This window comes from Aedes albopictus, chromosome 2, assembly GCF_035046485.1.
Source record: "Aedes albopictus strain Foshan chromosome 2, AalbF5, whole genome shotgun sequence".
NCBI classification, from domain to species: Eukaryota; Metazoa; Arthropoda; class Insecta; order Diptera; family Culicidae; genus Aedes; species Aedes albopictus.
In genome coordinates, this window is record NC_085137.1 from 196,412,022 (window position 1) to 196,429,619 (window position 17,598).

Genomic DNA, 17,598 nt, shown 5'->3' on the forward strand with positions numbered 1-17,598 from the left:
AAATAAATTTTTTATCTCACTTCTAGGGGGATTAATCATTTATTACATTTTATCAAAAGACGCCTTTTAACATGCAGAAAAACTTTTTAGAACACGCCAAACCTCTAGAACCAACCTAAAAAAAGTTATTTAATTTTGATCGTAAAATCATTGATTTCGAACACTGTGCAGGGTACTCTTCAGGCATTCCTCCAGGAATTCCTTCAAGTATGTCTCCTTGAATACTGTGTGAGATTTTTCTGCAATTCCTTGAGGAATCTATATATATAAAAAGGAGTTTGAGTTCGCTTTGAGGCAACAAAAGTCACGAACGGCTGAACCGATCAGAATGAATCGCGTATGGTTAGATTCGTATTCATGGTGGCTGTGTTTATATGTAAAAAAAGTTAGGAAAATGAACTCAAAAAGTTGGAAAATTGATAAAGTACTGGTGTTTATGAGCTGGGAAGAAAATCAACATGATCGAAATAAAACCAATCTAGAGTGCGGTGCTTAAATGAGCTTAAAATCTGTCAAACCACCACAAGATTGGCAAGACAAAGTTTGCCGGGACAGCTAGTTTCTTCATAAATTCCTAGATGGATTCCTTCAGCCAAAATGTTCTACAGTGATTCCTCCAGGAATTCTTTCAATGATTCTTAGGGGATTTCTCAAGAAATTTCTTCAGGGATTTTCCTGGAAGTGCTGGAGATATTTCCCCGGGAACTCCTTCGAGGATTCCTCCAGGAACTTCTCCAGGGATTACTTCTCAAATTCCTCCAGGAATTTCACCATGAACTTCTCCACGCACTCCTTCATTGATTTCCGTAGGAACTGCTTCCGAGATTTCTTCAGAAACCTCTGAGATTTCTCCAATAACACCTTGAAGGGTTTTACGAGAAATTCTTTTTGAATTTTTTGAGGGATTTCACCTGGAGTTCTTTGAAGGATTTTTCTGAAATTTCTTGAAAGGATCTTCCAGTAACTCTCCAAGATTTTTTACGGATTCATGCAGAAAGCGCTACAGTATTTTTTCCAAAGATATCTTTCATGGATTTCTGTAAGAACTTCTTCAAGGATTCCTTCTAGAACTCCTTCAGTGATTTCTTCAGACACATTTCATAGATTATTTGGGGATTTTTCTGGGAAAATCTTCAGAGATTTGTTCTCAAATTACTTCAGGAATTTCTCCATGAACTTCTCCAGGAACTCCTTCATGAATTTCTGCAGTAACTGCTTCCGAAATATCTTAAGGAACTTTTTACGATTCCATCAATAACACCCCGAAGGATTTTTATAGGAATTCCTCATGGAATTGTTTGAGGTAGTTCCTTGGGGGATTTTTTTCTGAAATTTCTTGCTGGGATCTTCCAGGAACTCTATCAGGGGTTTTCGCAGAAGTTTCTTCAAGGATTCATCCAGGAAGTGCATTAGTATTTTTTTCAGAGATTTCTGCAGTAACTCCTTCAAGGATTGGATTCCTTTACGAACTCCTTCAGTGATTTCTCCAGGAATTCTTTCAAGGATTATTCGGGGATTTCTACATAAATTTCTTGAACGGATTCTTCCAGGAACTCTTTCATGGATTTCATCAAGAGGCTTTTCAAAGATTCATCCAAGAAGTGATTCAGTAATTTTTCAGAAACTTTTTCATTGTTTTTTCTGCAGGAACTCCTGCAAGGATTCCTTCACGAACTCCTTCTGTGATTTCTCCAGGAATTCTTTCCAGGGTTATTCAAGGATTTCTCCAGAAATTTCCTGTAGATTTTTTCTAGGAATTTCTTCAATGATTTTCCTGAAATCGCTGGGGATTCCCCAGGAACTTCTTTAGAGACGTTTCAAAATTTAATCAGAGATTACTGCAGAAACTTCTTCATGTATAATTTAGAAACTTCACCTGGAGTTCTTTAACCCTTTGGGGACGGACGGGTCGTATGTGCCCAGCCGAGAAAATCAACCATCACAAACGTGTTCTAGACTAGCGAGGTTGCATCCAGAAAGGTGAAAATGCCATCTCCAAAGGGATTTTTTTTCTGAAATTTCTTGAAAGGACTCTTTCAGTAATCAAGATTTTTTTACGGATTCGTCCGCTTCAGTATTTTTTTCATCGATTTCTGCGGAAACATTTCATGGACTTCTGTAAAAACTCCTTCAAGGATTCCTTCAAGATCTCCTTTAGTGATTTCTCCAGGATTTTTTTCATGTAATATTCGGGCATTTCTCTAGCAAAATCTGTTTTCAAATTACTTCAGGGATTTCTCCAGAAACTCCTTCAGGAACTTCTTCTGGGATTCCTCCAGTAACACCTTGAGGGGTTTTTTACAGGAATTCCTCCAGGAATTTCTCTTGGAATTCTATCGGGGATTTAACCTGGAGTTACTTGAGGGATTTTGTTTAGAAAATTCTTGAAAAGTTTTTTTTTTTTCAGAAACTCTTTTTGGGAGTCCATCCAGAAAATGCTTCAAAAATTTCTTCTGGGATTTCTCCAGGAATTTCTTGTTGAAATCATTCAAGGATTTTTCCTGAAATTCTTAAAGAGATTTCTCCTGGAATTACTGGAGAAATTCTCCTGTAATTCAGGAACTCGTAAAGGAATTCCTTTAGGAAGTCCTTCAGAGATTTCGGCAAGAACTTCTTCAAGGATTTCTCCTCCCAAATTTTGATCGGGGATTTCTATAGGAATAGGAACTTGTTCTTGAAATCCTCTAGGAATTGTAGGAGAGATTTCCCCGGAAACTCCTTTTAGGATTTCTCCAGGAATTCCTCCAGAGATTTGTTCTCCAATTCCTTCAGAACTTTCTTCATGAACTTCTTCAGAGATTTCCCAAGAACTTCATCATGGATTTCTATAGGAACTGTTTCAGCGATTCCTTCAGCAACTGCTTCTAGGATTCCTCCAATAATACCTTGAAAGAAGTTAAAGGAATTCCTTCTGGAATATCTCTTGGCTTTCTTTGAGGGATTTCACATGGAGTTCCTTTCGGGTATTTTTTCAAATCAGTATTTTTTCTAGGAGTTTCTTCGAAGTATTCAGGAAGTGCTTAGCTATTTTTTTTCAGGGATTTCTGCAGAAACTTTTGCATGAATTTCTGCAGTAATTCCTTCAAGAATTCCTTCCAGAACTCCTTCAGTAATTCTTTCATGGATTATTCAAGGACTTCTCTAGGAATTTCCTCTAGAACTCCTCAATTTTTTTCCTGGAATTGCTGGAGGTTTCTTGAGGAACTCATTCAGGAATACCTTCATGAACTCCTTCAAGGATTCCTCCAGGAACTCCTTCATAGATTTGTAATCAAATTGCTTTAGGGATTTCTGCAAAAAACACCTTCAGGGATTCCTTAGAAACTTCCTCTGGGATTCCTTCAATAACACGTTGGAGATGTCCTTACAGGAGTTCCTTTAGGAATTTCTCTTGGAATTCTATGAGGGATTTAATGTGGAGTTCCTTGAGGGTTTTTTTTCTGGAATTTCTCAAAAGGATTCTTCCAGGAGCTCATCCAGCGATTTCTTCCAAGAATTTCTTCTGGAAATCCTTTTGGGATTTTTTTCCTGGAATTGTTTAGGAAACTGGGAAGATTTTTCCAGAAACTATTTCAGAGGTTTCTTCAGGAACTCATTCTGAATTTATGCATAAACTTCTTCAGAGCTTTCTCCAGGAATTGTCTCAGATATTGTTCGGGGAACCCTCCAGGATTTTTTCCTGAGATTTCTAATTTCAGGAGCTGCAAAAATTTCTTCAAAAACGCCGTCAAAGATTCCTTTAGGAACTTCATCAGGGATTTCTCCAGAAACTCCTATAAGGATTTTTTCCAGGAATACCGTCAGAGATTACTGCCGGAACTCCTTCAAGGATTTCTCTAGGCATTTCTACAGTGATACTCTCAGGCTCCAGACATTTCTTCTAGAAATTCTTCAGAAATTTCTACAGAAATTCATCTAGGAGTTCCATCACAGAACTAAGCTTCATGTTGAAAATTAGTTTAATTGATTGACAGACAACTGAGAAATAGCAGTGGGTGCAAAATAAGTGTCACCGTGTTACAGCAATCTAGAATATATCTTGTTGAACAGCGTTGACACTGGGCGTTGCATGCTAGTCCGTTGTCTGGTGTCCTACTTTCTTCAAAGAGTGAATAGCTCACTGGGCACGTTTCCGTGTCTTTTATTGGGATCTCTTACTCTATTTCAGCTATCATTAGCTATGCTAATCCTATTCATTGATACACCTTTGAAGTTACGTTACAATAAACGTTTGAAGGACACTGCATATGGCGTGTACTGGCGCAGTTTTGTGCCGCGCACCATTGATAACCTTCGCATAACATTTCGGTCCATGCCCGTGACGCAGATCATTGTCTTCTATAACGTAATAAAAGCTCTCCAATGACTAGTCGAATTCTCTTTAGATCTGCGTATTTGCTTTTTCGATCCAACATCCTGTTTTGAGAACTTTTGAAATGCCTGATTTTCATGGCATTCACCTTAGCATGAATCGAGTTCATCGTTCGTTTACGTATACTCTCTCTCTTCTCTCTTCTTGGCGTAACGTCCTCATTGGGACAAAGCCTGCATCTCAGCTTAGTGTTCTATGAGCACTTCCACAGTTATTAACTGAGAGCTTCCTCTGCCAATGACCATTTTGCATGCGTATATCGTGTGGCAGGCACGAAGATACTCTATGCCCCAGGAAGTCAAGGAAATTTCCTTTACGAAAAGATCCTGGACCGACCGGGAATCGAACCCGTCACCCTCAGCATGGTCATGCTGAATACCCGTGCGTTTACCGCCTCGGCTATATGGGCCGACGTATACCTCGACGTATACCTCGAGGCTGATTTGGCTGCAGTTGAACATTGCTTATTTAAAGGCCGTTTCATAAGCTATACCTTATGAATATCTAAAGTTTATTTGGCTAAGTGTAGGCGAGCTAACTGATTCCGTTATTTTTCCTGTTTCATCACTTTTTGGAAATATATTTTCATTGATTCTGCAAATTGCTAGAACATAAGTCATCGTAATACGTCGAATCTGTGAGAAATGACCTAAACCATGGTTCCTTTTCCGTTAGGCATGGGTTCAAATTAAGGTTAGCACCAACTACTCTGATAACTTGTTTTTTTCACTCACTGTGTTCCGTTTAAGTCCGAGTTTGACTTTCTCTCTACTAATGCGTGTGCGTGCGTGTGTATTTTATAATTCCAAAAATCTACACTAGTGTTGTTTAACTTTGTCACCTGTTCACCGTTTTACTAACTTTCAAGTTGATTCCTGTTCTCCACTAACACTTTATTCTAGCGTATTAGTTCTTCCTTTTTCCACCCTCTCTAAATCGTTTGTGTGTCAACATTTTTGCATCATTAGTTCGATAAGCCTCCTAGCTCTAAGTATTCTTACTGTACTTGCTGTAACTCGTATATATTGAAGTATATCCCAGGGTAAATTGCCAAGCAATTCATTTTCCTTTTTCTTTTTGATATTGTGAAATGATATACTTAGTATTGATTTGATTGAGAACAGATTAAAAAAAAGAATATACACCATTTGTATGCTTTGTCGCCCACGGATTCGTCCGATCACTTCCGAGCGTTACTAATCCCCGTTTCGAATTGCTTTCTCTTCCCTTCTCTCTGTCTTTCTGTCTACGTTACGCGTGCGTCTCGGGTACGTTATCCCACATACCAAAAAAAAACTAAACAAAAACAGGTGGCCTCATCACGCAGATTCCAGGAGTGCCAGGCATGGGCATGGTGTTTCCGGGGCCGCCGATGTTGCCGATGCTGCCGCCCCGTTTCCGGTGATCAGTTCAGGCACCAGTGGTGCTGCAGACTGCCGCCGGGCCTCTGCTGAACCTTGGCCTGCCGATTGTGTTCCCTTGAAGAGTCAGGAGACCGGAGGAGCAAGGGAACCAAGCAAGGGCTGTGTGTGGTGGTAGCAACAAACCACTCCCCTAAACGGATGGACGCCGGCTTCGGCAGGATCTTCAGCGATCTTCTCCATAGCAAGCAAGTGGCAATTTTTCTTCTATATAATGTTTTGTATAATCCTAATCACCTCTAGTGGGTAGTGACTAAGATAGTAAGGCCTTACACAGTTCTTTTATTCAAAGCGTGGGTTGTTACGAGTTTCGGAAGATTCTCCTTTTGCTCTTTCCTTTCTGCAGTTCAGGTAGAGATTATCGTGTAACCGTGTATTACGATATCAAGATATTAGTGGATTATAGTAATTTAGACGTTATAGGATACTCCTTACGTATAATCAATACAGCTTGAAGCTGATAGATTGTTGGAAGTGCCATTCGCGCTACCAATCGCTGTAATCGATGTCAGAAAGGGTATCATTAATATGAACTCATAAACTAATTCAATACCCTAGTTGAGCATTTTGGCTTCATCTGGAAGAGTATTGCGGATCTGACAGGATTCTAAAGCTTCTAAAGCTTAAAGCTTAGCTTGTTATAATCAGTACACATTTGCAAATGTAAACGAAAGTACTGTTCCTTTTAGTTTCACTAAAAATTTGCATCCTTTGACAGATAAGTATCTTGACCCACACTGTAAGGTCGTTTTCAGAGTATCGTAATTTGACTCGACATTTTCTTTGAATTTATGTCAAAATGTACCCCAAAAAGTCACCAATATATCGATTCTAGTATGTAAAGAGCATTGTACTGATTCTGACTAGCGTTAACTTTAGAAACAAAATATTGTTCACGGTCAACAAATTTTACATCAGATCAGATCATGCGACAACATAGTACTCTTGTCCAGTGAAAGCTCATCAAGCAAAACTCATCTTTTTTTTTCCTTTCTGACAAACAACAACACCCAGTAGCACTGTTATACCAATGATATAAATAGCACGCCCCAAGTCGCAATAATCCTTAATAGTAGTGTACGTATGTGTGTATATTCGACAGGTTCACTCCCACGCGCATATCGCTGAGATATCTAAACCCAACAAAACTGAGCCCGCGAACAGATAAGCAATGCTTTCGACTACTATTTTCCAACTAGCGCCTACATGGTTAATAAGAAACACTGCTAAAACATGATGGCCTTCCTCTGCGTAAGTCACAAAAAAGGGGTATGTCATTTTTATTATTTGTTTCTATACACTTAGTATATACCAAACTTAATCAACATCAAGAAATAATACCATAAAACTATATGGGATATATAAGGAAGGAATCGATGTCAAGATTACTAGGTTGTGTGCGGGAGCATTAAGGATCAAATTTTAAGCACAGTCACAGTTTTGAAACAGGAATTTTCATGACAAATATGTTAGCTTTCAGAAACAAAACAAAAATAGGTAAAACTTTGCTCAACGGAACAGAATTAGAAACACACATTTGATATTTGATCTTCATACTTTTAACTTGTTTTCTATCAAAATCCAGTATCTAGTAATCGTTCAAATACAATAGATAACAGTCCTTGTGCATTGTTCAGGGAAGCATGCATTAGAAAAACGATCAATTTTCACAACAGATCATAGGATTTTTCCCAGTTAAAAAATCAATACTAACCAGTTTTGCATAGACATAAGTCACTTTTCGTTTCTCAAAATAGAATTCTGCGTCTTTCCAAATACCCAAACAAATAACCAACATATTTACTCTGTATGTTTCGTTCGAACAGAATTTGCGTTATCCTCTTAGAATTTCCGAGTAGCGCGAAAGAGACCCCCCTCTGCTTTGCGGCAACGTGAGAGTGAAACAGATATTCGAAAACGAAAAAAAAAGTAGGTACACACACGACTGTAAAAGACTCACTCGGCGCGCGCAAGGTAAGGGGTTCACCATTTTATCAATCTATACTATATTACGCCTAATCAGAGATTACCCAGGGTCTACACACCTTTGTCATAAGTTAAGGCGCCCCATTTCAAATAATACCACTCAGGTTTACAAGTGGTTCGGTACGTGGACTGGGAGGGACACACATCTACACGACGTGAAACTTTTTGCGTCTGTCTGCGATGGCACCCCTCGTCGGAGAGGCTGGCAACTCTGACGGGAATCGTTCGGGAGATATGGCAGCACTGCTGTCAATTGAGCAGTGGTGCCAATTGCAAAAGCTTGGAAAAAGTTTATGAATTTCTGGGAATAATAAGAGTTGCCGGTTTGCACGACACGTTGCTTTCGCTTCAATTTCTTCTAATTTTGCCCGTTGAAAAAGATCTAGTTGAGATCCTCAAGTGTAATACAGAGCTGTTTTTTTTTCATTTTCTGTTGGTTGGTTAAGGCGCTTTCATTGTGCGTGTGTGTGTTTTTTGAAAATTATACTTTTTCTCTTGGATCATACACCATCCGTAAGGAACGTATTTCTCATTAGTTGTTCGTATTACACCATGATTTGTAACGAATTTTTGTTTTATTCGTTTAGTTTTATTTTTCAATTTCATATGCTATGCTGTGTTCGAACATTATAGACATTGTTGGAAGAATGTGAATCTTTCCTACACAGGCAAAATTGCATATATCGATAGAGAAAGTGGCTTTTTCCTTAAAGATGTAGTGTGTTTAGTCTCGATAAAATGATATGTTAGGGTTATGGTCCAACTAGCAGGTTGTGGGATCCGTTTTCATTTGCAAGTAGACGGTTGCTTTCATCATTTTTAATTTCCTTTCCATTGAACACATAGAGTTGACACCATTGAAAGCGTAGGTTAGAAACATCACTATCCTGTCTGTTTATTATTATTTTTCAAATTTTACTAACCTATCACTCTCTCCGAACGCGTAAGTACACATCTACTTTTATTTTTTTCCCCACACACATATATTATTTACTTTTATTATTTTCCAATCTTCTGTCATAAACCTTCCGAACATCACTACAGGCAAGTAATCACTAAATTATTATGGAATGCAAATAATCGTAATAAAAAGCGAATGTTATCGGGTTCAGAGTGGTTGGACATTGATATCAGCGATTTAACAGTGTATTATAAGGTCTACTTGGCAGGAAATCATAGTTACTGACATCTGTCGTTGATTCGCCAGATTTTCAACATGGTTCAGATGATTCGTTATGCGAATTTTAGCGGATTTCTCTCAACGTACGGTTTCTGGTGACATCCCTACATTATTGACGGAACTTCAAAACAGTGTGTGAAAGACAAATCAGTACAAAACTTCGTGTCTCTAGTACACAACTATTAACACAAATATCTTTCCCATAATCAGGGATGCCATATATACAGATTTATCTGTAACAAACAGATTTTTGCGCATCCGTGCTTATGTAAAACGAAATATGAAATACAGATTTTTGAGCTGGAGGAGCTATTTTGTTGTTGTATGGGATACTGATTTTTTTTTTAAATATCTGGCGTCCCTGCCCCTAATACTGAATTCTGAATGTTCCATGTGGTTCCTTGTATAAGTTGAAGATTTTCCCAGATGAATATGTGAAAAACAAGTAAAATCCCGAAACGTCTGTCATATTTTACTCGGGTTCGTGTTGCTCGTATTTGCCCAGCCGAATCGTGAAATTGCTGGTAGCGCTACGCCACCCAGTATGATTTTCCTGTCGTGTGTGTTCAGATGCTACTGATAGCAGTTCTGAAAGTGAAACGGTTGGTAGCACTACACCATCCGGTAAATTGTTGTTAGCACAGTGATTAGATTATAGCTTTTTTTTGGTAAACATAAGCAAAAACGTGTCAAAACACGTTTTTTATACTTCTTCACGCATACGTCGACGGATTCAAATGGGATCAGAGAACATTCAAAATCAGCTAGTTTTGGGGACCTTTGACAGTTCTCCTATGAAAAATGACAATTCAGCGTTTGCGCCTTTGTTCGGCAGTTCTAAACAGTGGCATACATGAACCTCTAACTAAAAAGGCCTATTGGAATGAGTTCATTTTTGCTGCCGTCAAAGCCAATGAACTTGTCCACTTGCATTCGGCGAGATCCGGTGAACATCCAGTGAACTTTCGGTCGCTGGATGTTCATGAATGTGTTAGTTTTTGTAAACAGTGCCCGCATTTGCAGAGAAATAGAAGAATCAACTCGGGGAAAAAAGAAGACCGTGGATTACTCCATAGGGCTAATCGCAAGACGTTTAAAATCAGTGGATTTTTGGGGCCTTTGACAGTTCTATCAAAATGACAGTCCGGTGTTTGCAGTTGTAAACAATAGCATACACGAACCTGTCAAATGAAAAGGCCTATGGTGAAATTCGTTCGAAACTGATTGCAGCAGGCGCAGTAGGCTGTTTCGCGTAACTTGATTTGAAACTAATGGTGGCACCCCCCCCCCCCAACCCCCCCCCCCCCCACCCGTAACTTGACAGATGAGCTCAGTATCGCGTACCTACTTGCAAATCGCAGATGTCGCTACTGTACGTAAACAACGGGTCCATCCTTCCCTGACGCAACAATTTTTGTCCTCGCGAAAACATCTTTTTGTTGCGTGGTGAGTGGAAGCCAAAGAGAGGCTACCGTTTCATATCAAAAGGACGTATTCTACAGAAGCGCAAAAACTAATGTTCATTAAATTCAAATCATTTTGAATTTTCTTTTGGTTGCTGTAATAAATGAAATAAAAGCACATGTTTAAACGGTCGTGCATATTAATTTGTTACTGTACATACAAAATCAAACCGAGGATAAAACTCGAAAAAAAATTGCAAATGATTATTTTTAACTTCTTTTTTCGCTTTGCCACCAGATATGCAGCTGTAAAATGTTGGCATAAGTAGCAAATTTATTACTTGCAGGTCCATATTAACCGCACCAGAAGAAAACATGAGTTTCTGATTAATTTTATGAAAGTCGACTAATTTGACTTGACCCGTTTTTATTGATATAATTTTCGCTTCTAGTAAACAAATTCATCATGCCGCACTTTATTTGCATTTTCCTACGGCAGAAAAACGGAAACAACACATTAAGGTTCCTCTTCTTCTTCTTGGCGTAACGTCCTCATTGGGACAAAGCCTGCTTCTCAGCTTAGTGTTCTATGAGCACTTCCACAGTTATTAACTGAGAGCTTCCTCTGCCAATGACCATTTTGCATGCGTATATCGTGTGGCAGGCACGAAGATACTCTATGCCCAAGGAAGTCAAGGAAATTTCCTTTACGAAAAGATCCTGGACCGACCGGGAATCGAACCCGTCACCCTCAGCATGGTCATGCTGAATACCCGTGCGTTTACCGCCTCGGCTATATGGGCCCTACATTAAGGTTCCTGTTTAATGTATTAATATGTTTTGTGCGGTTTGTTATTATTAGATTTCGTCCTTTTCAAAAGTAGCGCTTGCCGCTTTGAATCTGACAGTACCACCCGGACCAAAATTTTTAGGTACGCTGACGTTGTTCGGCAGCTGTCAAGTTGCTCCCGGGTTGGGTGGCACCAAGGTATTTACATATTCAGAAGGTATTCCCAAATGTCAAACAATTTCGGGAAGCCGACAATCACGATGAGATGCTGTAAATTCCATGTTGAAGTTAGAACCCATCCAGAAATTTTTCCACAAGGGTTTTTTTTTCCAAATTCCGTCAGAGTTTCTTCTCAGATTTTTGAGGAGATGTCTATTGGAATGTCCTGGATTTCTCATAAGATTCCTACCGTATTTTGCATGACATTTCCCTAGTGTTCATTCTTGAATTCTTCATTGCAAGAAGAAAATGTTTGGTAGATCTCAGATCACTTTGACAGATAACGCTTGAGCGAAAAAAGGGCATGCAGAACTGTCAGAGTGACCTGAGAATGGTGGAACCGTGTAACCCGAGCAGCAGAAAGTAGCTGAAGAATATCGAATTCAGGTTTGGAAAATCGAATACCTACAACCTGAGAAGCCTATTAAGAAGCCCTGCATAAGAGGTAAAACACCCAAAATAATAACTGGTGTGTATTCTGTGCATAACACGTGAATAATGACATCAGGTATGGCATTACCTCAATAATAATCGGCTATTTTTCCATACAAATTGCGATTTTTCCATAATTGAATAATACCTCAAGCAGTCCTCAACACCAAATCAATAACTCGTTGAGGTGTTCTATCAATACCTACAAAACACCAAAATAAGTTATTTTCAATATCTGGGTAACCGACCAATACCTTGTCTTGGTAATGATACCTGACTTTGGTATGCTGCAGTTATGTGTCAGTTATTCGTTCCTGCTCGGGAATTAAGAATTCCTCTCGGACGTTCTTTTGGAGTCCTTCTGGCATTTTTTCCACGATTCGATCAATTCATGCGCGAATCTTTCTGAACTCCGACCGATTTCTTCTGGAGTTCTTATGGGAATCCTGAAGATTTTTTTTCCAGCTCATGATATTGCTGTCTGAATGCCTCGTGGGAGTTCCTTTTACTTAAAGACATTTTTGGATGATTTCTCCCAGAATTTATCCATGGATCTCTACAGGAGTCTCTCTAATGATGTTGGGATTCTTTTTTATTTCCGCAAAAGTTCTGCCGTGGATTTCTTCCAGTGTATCTTCAGGAGTTATTCTTGAAATTCTTCATTTCCGAGAACCTTCTTATACAGAATCGCCGAGATTTTTACAGGAGTTTCCCTAGGATATTTCTTGAATGTTTTAGCGGGATTTCTCAGAGATGTTTCTGCATTTATCCTGAATATTTTCCGGGAACTGTCCACAAGTTTCTTCCGAATTTCCTTTTTGGGAGCTCTGCAGGATGTTTTGATGATATTTCTCATGGAGCTGTTCCAGCGATTTCATTCGGAGAATTTTTTTCAAGCTTGTCTTCATAGTGATTTCAAGATTTCTTGCAGTGAACACCACGGATATTTTTTTGGAGATGTTTTCAGAGCTCTTCCCTTAATTCCAACCGGAAACTGTTGCGATCCTGGATGTTCTTTTTAATACTTCTCTAATAGCACTAGTTTACAAAATAAAACGAAAGTTGTGAACTTCTGTCAACGACCAAAATTTTTGAAGCATAATTTAGCGCTGATTTTGAAACCGTGCTTCAAAAAAATTAAAGTAGAACAGTTTTTGAGTTTTAGCTCAATATCGAGTTTTACAACTTTTTAAAATATGAAATTTAATAAAATTAAAATATTTTGCGTTTTGTTCAACCAATTTTAAATCTTTTTCCATAAATTAAAAGCTGAATATAATACCATTCGATCATCTGAATGCAAGTTTTGCGTCAGACTGATGAAATTCAAGATATTGGCTAGTTTTGGGGACGATCTCCTTAAATTTTAGCAAATTTTCCAAAAATATATGAAGAAATGTATTTTTTTTTATGAGAAAAAATCAATTTTAAAATTCTTTCTCAACGTTTATTTGACATATCATATGTAGACGAGTTACAGTAAAAAATTCAGATCAATCGGAGCATTGATTACGGAGAATGAGATGTGTGAAATTAGCGGCTTTGCTTAAAAATGGAACAAAAATTGATTTCAAATCATCAACCTGGTATGGAAAGTTGAAAAAATTTCCGCTCTACTGTAATTTTTTTACTTCGCGTTTTCGAACTCAGGGCATGATTCTACACCAAAAACGACCATCAGCTTACCGAGTTCAAAAATGCTGTAAACTAGTGTAGTTGCTCCCAGAGATCTTGCAGGATTTTTACCAGGAGTTTTTCTCGAAATTTTTTTCTGATCTAACTTTTTAAATTATGTGGAAGAAACTCCCATAGAAGTATCGTAAGGTGTATCCAGATGCAATATTACGAGAATCTTCGGGAAGACCTATTGGAAAAATCTCAAGAGTGACTTCGGAAGAAATCCTGAGAAGTACTAAGCCATCTTGAAAACCCTGAGGGTGATCCCGGGATGAAATATTTGGGAAACTCCGGAAAACATCTAATTCCCGGGAATACTTCTGTCATGCCATCTCCGAAATCTACCAAGCGAAGTTCCTGAATGAAACTTGGATTATTTTTGGACAGATCTCCAGTGAGAAACTCTGGAAGCATATCGGGAAAATCTCAGGAAGAAATTCAAGGAAGTACTCAAACGAAACCCCCATGAAAAACTAATGCAGTAATCCTAGGAGGAACTCTAGTAGAAATCCCAGGAATGACGCTAAGAAATCCCGTAAAATACCCGAAAAAACTCTGAAGAAAACTCTGGAAGTGAATGTGGAAAAATCTCTACATGGAAAATCTTGGAAGAAAGTCCATAAAATAAAATTCCAAGAAAAAAAGGCTTTGATAGATTCAGGGAAGAAATCTGAGAGAAATCGTATGAAAAATTCTGTCAAAAACTACAAAAAATTTATAGAAAGAGACTGTGGTTGAAATCCATAGAAGAACCCTACCGATTTTTTTTTGGATTCTGAGTGTTTTGTTCGGAATTTCGGAAAAGATTTTTTCTATGCAAGCTCTGACTGATTTAAGAGAAGGGTTTCTGACGTAAGTCCTAGAACAATTACTGGTAGAATTTCGACAATTTTGAACATCATGATATCAATGTCAACCTCCTCCCGCAATTTGCTTCTATCCGTAGTGATATGTGAATTCGCAATACTTAATCCTCAACCTCTGTAAAAATTAGTCCAAACCCTTTTGAAATCAGAAAGCAAACATTTAAAAAAATCGAACAAATCTCACTTCAACTACTTCTTCTTTTACTTTATTTCTTCCTCTTCAAGATGTTCTGTGAAAGACAGAGAGATAGAGAGAGAGAGACACAGAGTTCGCGTACTTAAGACCCCTTTTGAAACCTGACTCTCTTGATTACGCGAAGCGCAAAAGTGTGTGTGCGTGTCGGACACGTGCTCGAACCGAAACCGATAAGTACCTCACATTATTCTTACTTTTAATTTCTCTCTTCATTTTTATTTATTAATACTGTCGATAGTTCGCGAAACTTACCTGGACAGCACTCAAATGTTGCACAAAAGTTGAGGATACTTGTATGGGATCGCGTTGGATCGTATAGAAGTTACAACAACGTACTGTGCAGAATTTGTACTGTTCGGTGAAACTATGTTCAAAGTATCTTCGGACTCAGAACATGCGACCATTGACACTAAACTTATTACACGTGTACAACCAACCCAGGCAGGTGATAGTTCGAGACGGGTGTCCGTTATCACAAACTTGATGTTGGATATTCGCTTATCCCTTGCACGCGGATGGATGTTTGTTGACGGACGTTTCCAGAGTTTGGAAATTGCAAACCAGCTAACAAATGCCCATCCCGCAGGCGACACAGTGACGTATGGGGGAAGCGTTGAAGCGCTGTCATGTAGATTTGACATCTTTTTTGGAAACAAACAAATAATCAAAGTGCTTCAAAGCTTTCCCCGGGGATTCATTTGTGTCACATCAAGTTTGTTGAGTGAGAAGTCCCTTGTCGGTGGTTCGCCAGCGACAGGTGAAATTTCCCTTTGCTGGAGTTTCACAGCCCGGTCCAGACTTTTATCAGATTTTTTTTCTATAAATGTGGTGGAGAAGGTTTAATATTGGTTATGTTTTGCGTCATTGGAGGTTTTCAATGTAAGCTGTTTTTTTTTCTCACAGTATAACGATTACATAGTAATATATTGAAGGAATAATGCGTTTTCCGAGACCAATGGGCTGTTGGACTTTTCATCCCCTGCCTGGAAATAAGGGGCTTCTAGTGCAGTTTTCTCAAACGGTTCGTAAAATTAGTAAAAAGCATCGTTTCTTTTTAAGTTTAGTTAACTACAGATCAAACATCAGCTACCTTTAGTTTTCCCTTTCGTTCCACTACATCAACTAATACCATTCACCTTTTCCGTGGGCAAGCAAGTTTTCCTTTCTTATGATTTGGTATTCTCCTAAGTATTGTATGGCAAGAGAAGTGGGTACTCGGATTGATTTCAGTAATTTGTTTTTCCTGTTTCGTATACAAGATAACTCGGTGTGTTGTATAGTGAGTGACTCAGTCCAAATATTGTTATTGTTAGTCTTAATTGAATATCGATTTTCTAGATAATACCCACATCAAGCATTTTTCACCTCACCACAGACAAAGTACGAATGCCCGATCCTCTAGTTCGTTCTCATTTCCCTATTTCTGCATCCCCTTTCTCTTCTCCCACTGCATCGTCCCTTCCGTAGTTAAGTCGTAGAAAACCCCACAATTTTCAGTTTTCCCTGACTCACCCAACACTAATTTCCCCATTTTTCACGCTAGTTTCCCTGCATCATTCATCTATCATTTCGGTAATGGGGTTTTGTATTCTTTAGTTTATTCAATAGGCGTTCGTACATGCGTTTCTTTATGCAACTTAATAGCGTTGTAATTACTAAGCAACATAGCAACAAAAAAATACAGAATATTAAACATTTAACACAAAATCACAATCACACTCTGGTAGACGGTGTATGTTCAACTACTCTTTGTATAACGTTGTTGCGTGAACCGTAAAAGCAAAAGAATAACCGGGCGTCAACACTTGACTTCCATCTAACAACAACAACAACTGCGTTGTGGTTTACTGGTATACCGAGTGCAAAAAAGAAGAAAAGTCGACTAAAAGCAATTATCAACGTGTTTGTTTCGGTTTCCTTTGGAAAATTTGGAACTTTTCATACTAAACGTAAAACGAGAAAAAAAACTAATCGGATCGGACAGTCATTATTTGTGTAGAAGAAAAGAGTGCTGCTTTCGCGGTAGTAAACCTTGAAGTGAAATAAACAAGAGTACAGTGAAATGTGGTGTTAATGTAAGAAACGCAGTTGATTATTTTGATGAGATGATGACATCCTTGCGGGGTCAGACAAATACATACGCTTTCAGCCATGAAAAAAATCAGCAAATTCAATGACTGGAGCTCTTCTAGCATATTTGACTAAAAAAAATTACTTGGACACCGCACACTGGAGTAACAGGGTCCATTTCATGGCCAAAAAGTTTTAACACTTTTTTATGGTTTGTTATGTAGGTACAAGCGATACAATTGTGAATTTTGATATTGAGGATGCATTTTGGATTATAAATAGGACACATTCAACAGTGACGTTACAACGTTTTGACGCCTTTTTGGTTAGATTTTTCACTATAATTCATAAATAGATACTGTATACCTTAAATATTTTTGCATATTCGGAATCCTTGTAAAATTTAGAGTTAATTGGATCTGTTAAATATTTAGTTTTTATTGCAAAAGTATGTTCAAAATGGACCATTCAACGGTCCAAAATGGTCCACACAACGTTGTAACGTCACGCTACTAATTCTCATTTTGAACAAGATTTTCCAGTGAAAACTGAATGTTCAACAGATCCAATTTACTCCAAATTTTACAAGGAATCCGAATATGCAAAAATATTTGAGGTACACAGTAGGGTGACGATGGGTATTATCGGCAGGTTTGTTCTCTTCGTCATGGGGGGTTTTTGTAGGCCAAATTTCTTGAAACTTAGTCGTATAACTCAGCTTGGTTGGGATGGATTTGAGGCCAACTCTGAGTTCAACAACTTTCAAAAACCCCCCATGACGAAGAGAACAAAACTGTCGAAAATTCACAATTTCCCCTATCTATTTATGAGTTATTGTGAAAAATCTGACCAAAAAAGCCTCAAAACGTTGTAACGTCACGGTGGAATGTGTTATAGCCATATTAATCCACGTAAAGGTCAGAAATGATTTCCTATAACCTCGCTAAGAGCAACGTATGTTTCACGGTGTCAAAATTTCGATTATT

General features: G+C 38.4%; 1 protein-coding gene across 6 annotated transcripts in view; it reads left to right on the top strand.

Annotated features, from left to right (window-relative positions):
• Positions 1–16,625, top strand: part of LOC109425124 (BUB3-interacting and GLEBS motif-containing protein ZNF207) — an 86,487-nt gene extending 69,862 nt beyond the window's left edge. For 4 of the 6 annotated variants that reach the window (XR_009997600.1, XM_029873665.2, XM_062850922.1 and 1 more), the window contains one exon: positions 5,683–16,625. Coding sequence is in view for 3 of the 6 variants with exons in the window: in XM_029873665.2 (XP_029729525.1) it covers positions 5,683–5,777 (95 nt within the window). In the remaining 3 variants the exon portion in view is untranslated. The remainder of the gene's footprint in view (positions 1–5,682) is intronic. The other 2 variants (XR_009997598.1, XR_009997599.1) reach the window with 2 other exon arrangements.
• Positions 16,626–17,598: the final 973 nt, after the last annotated feature.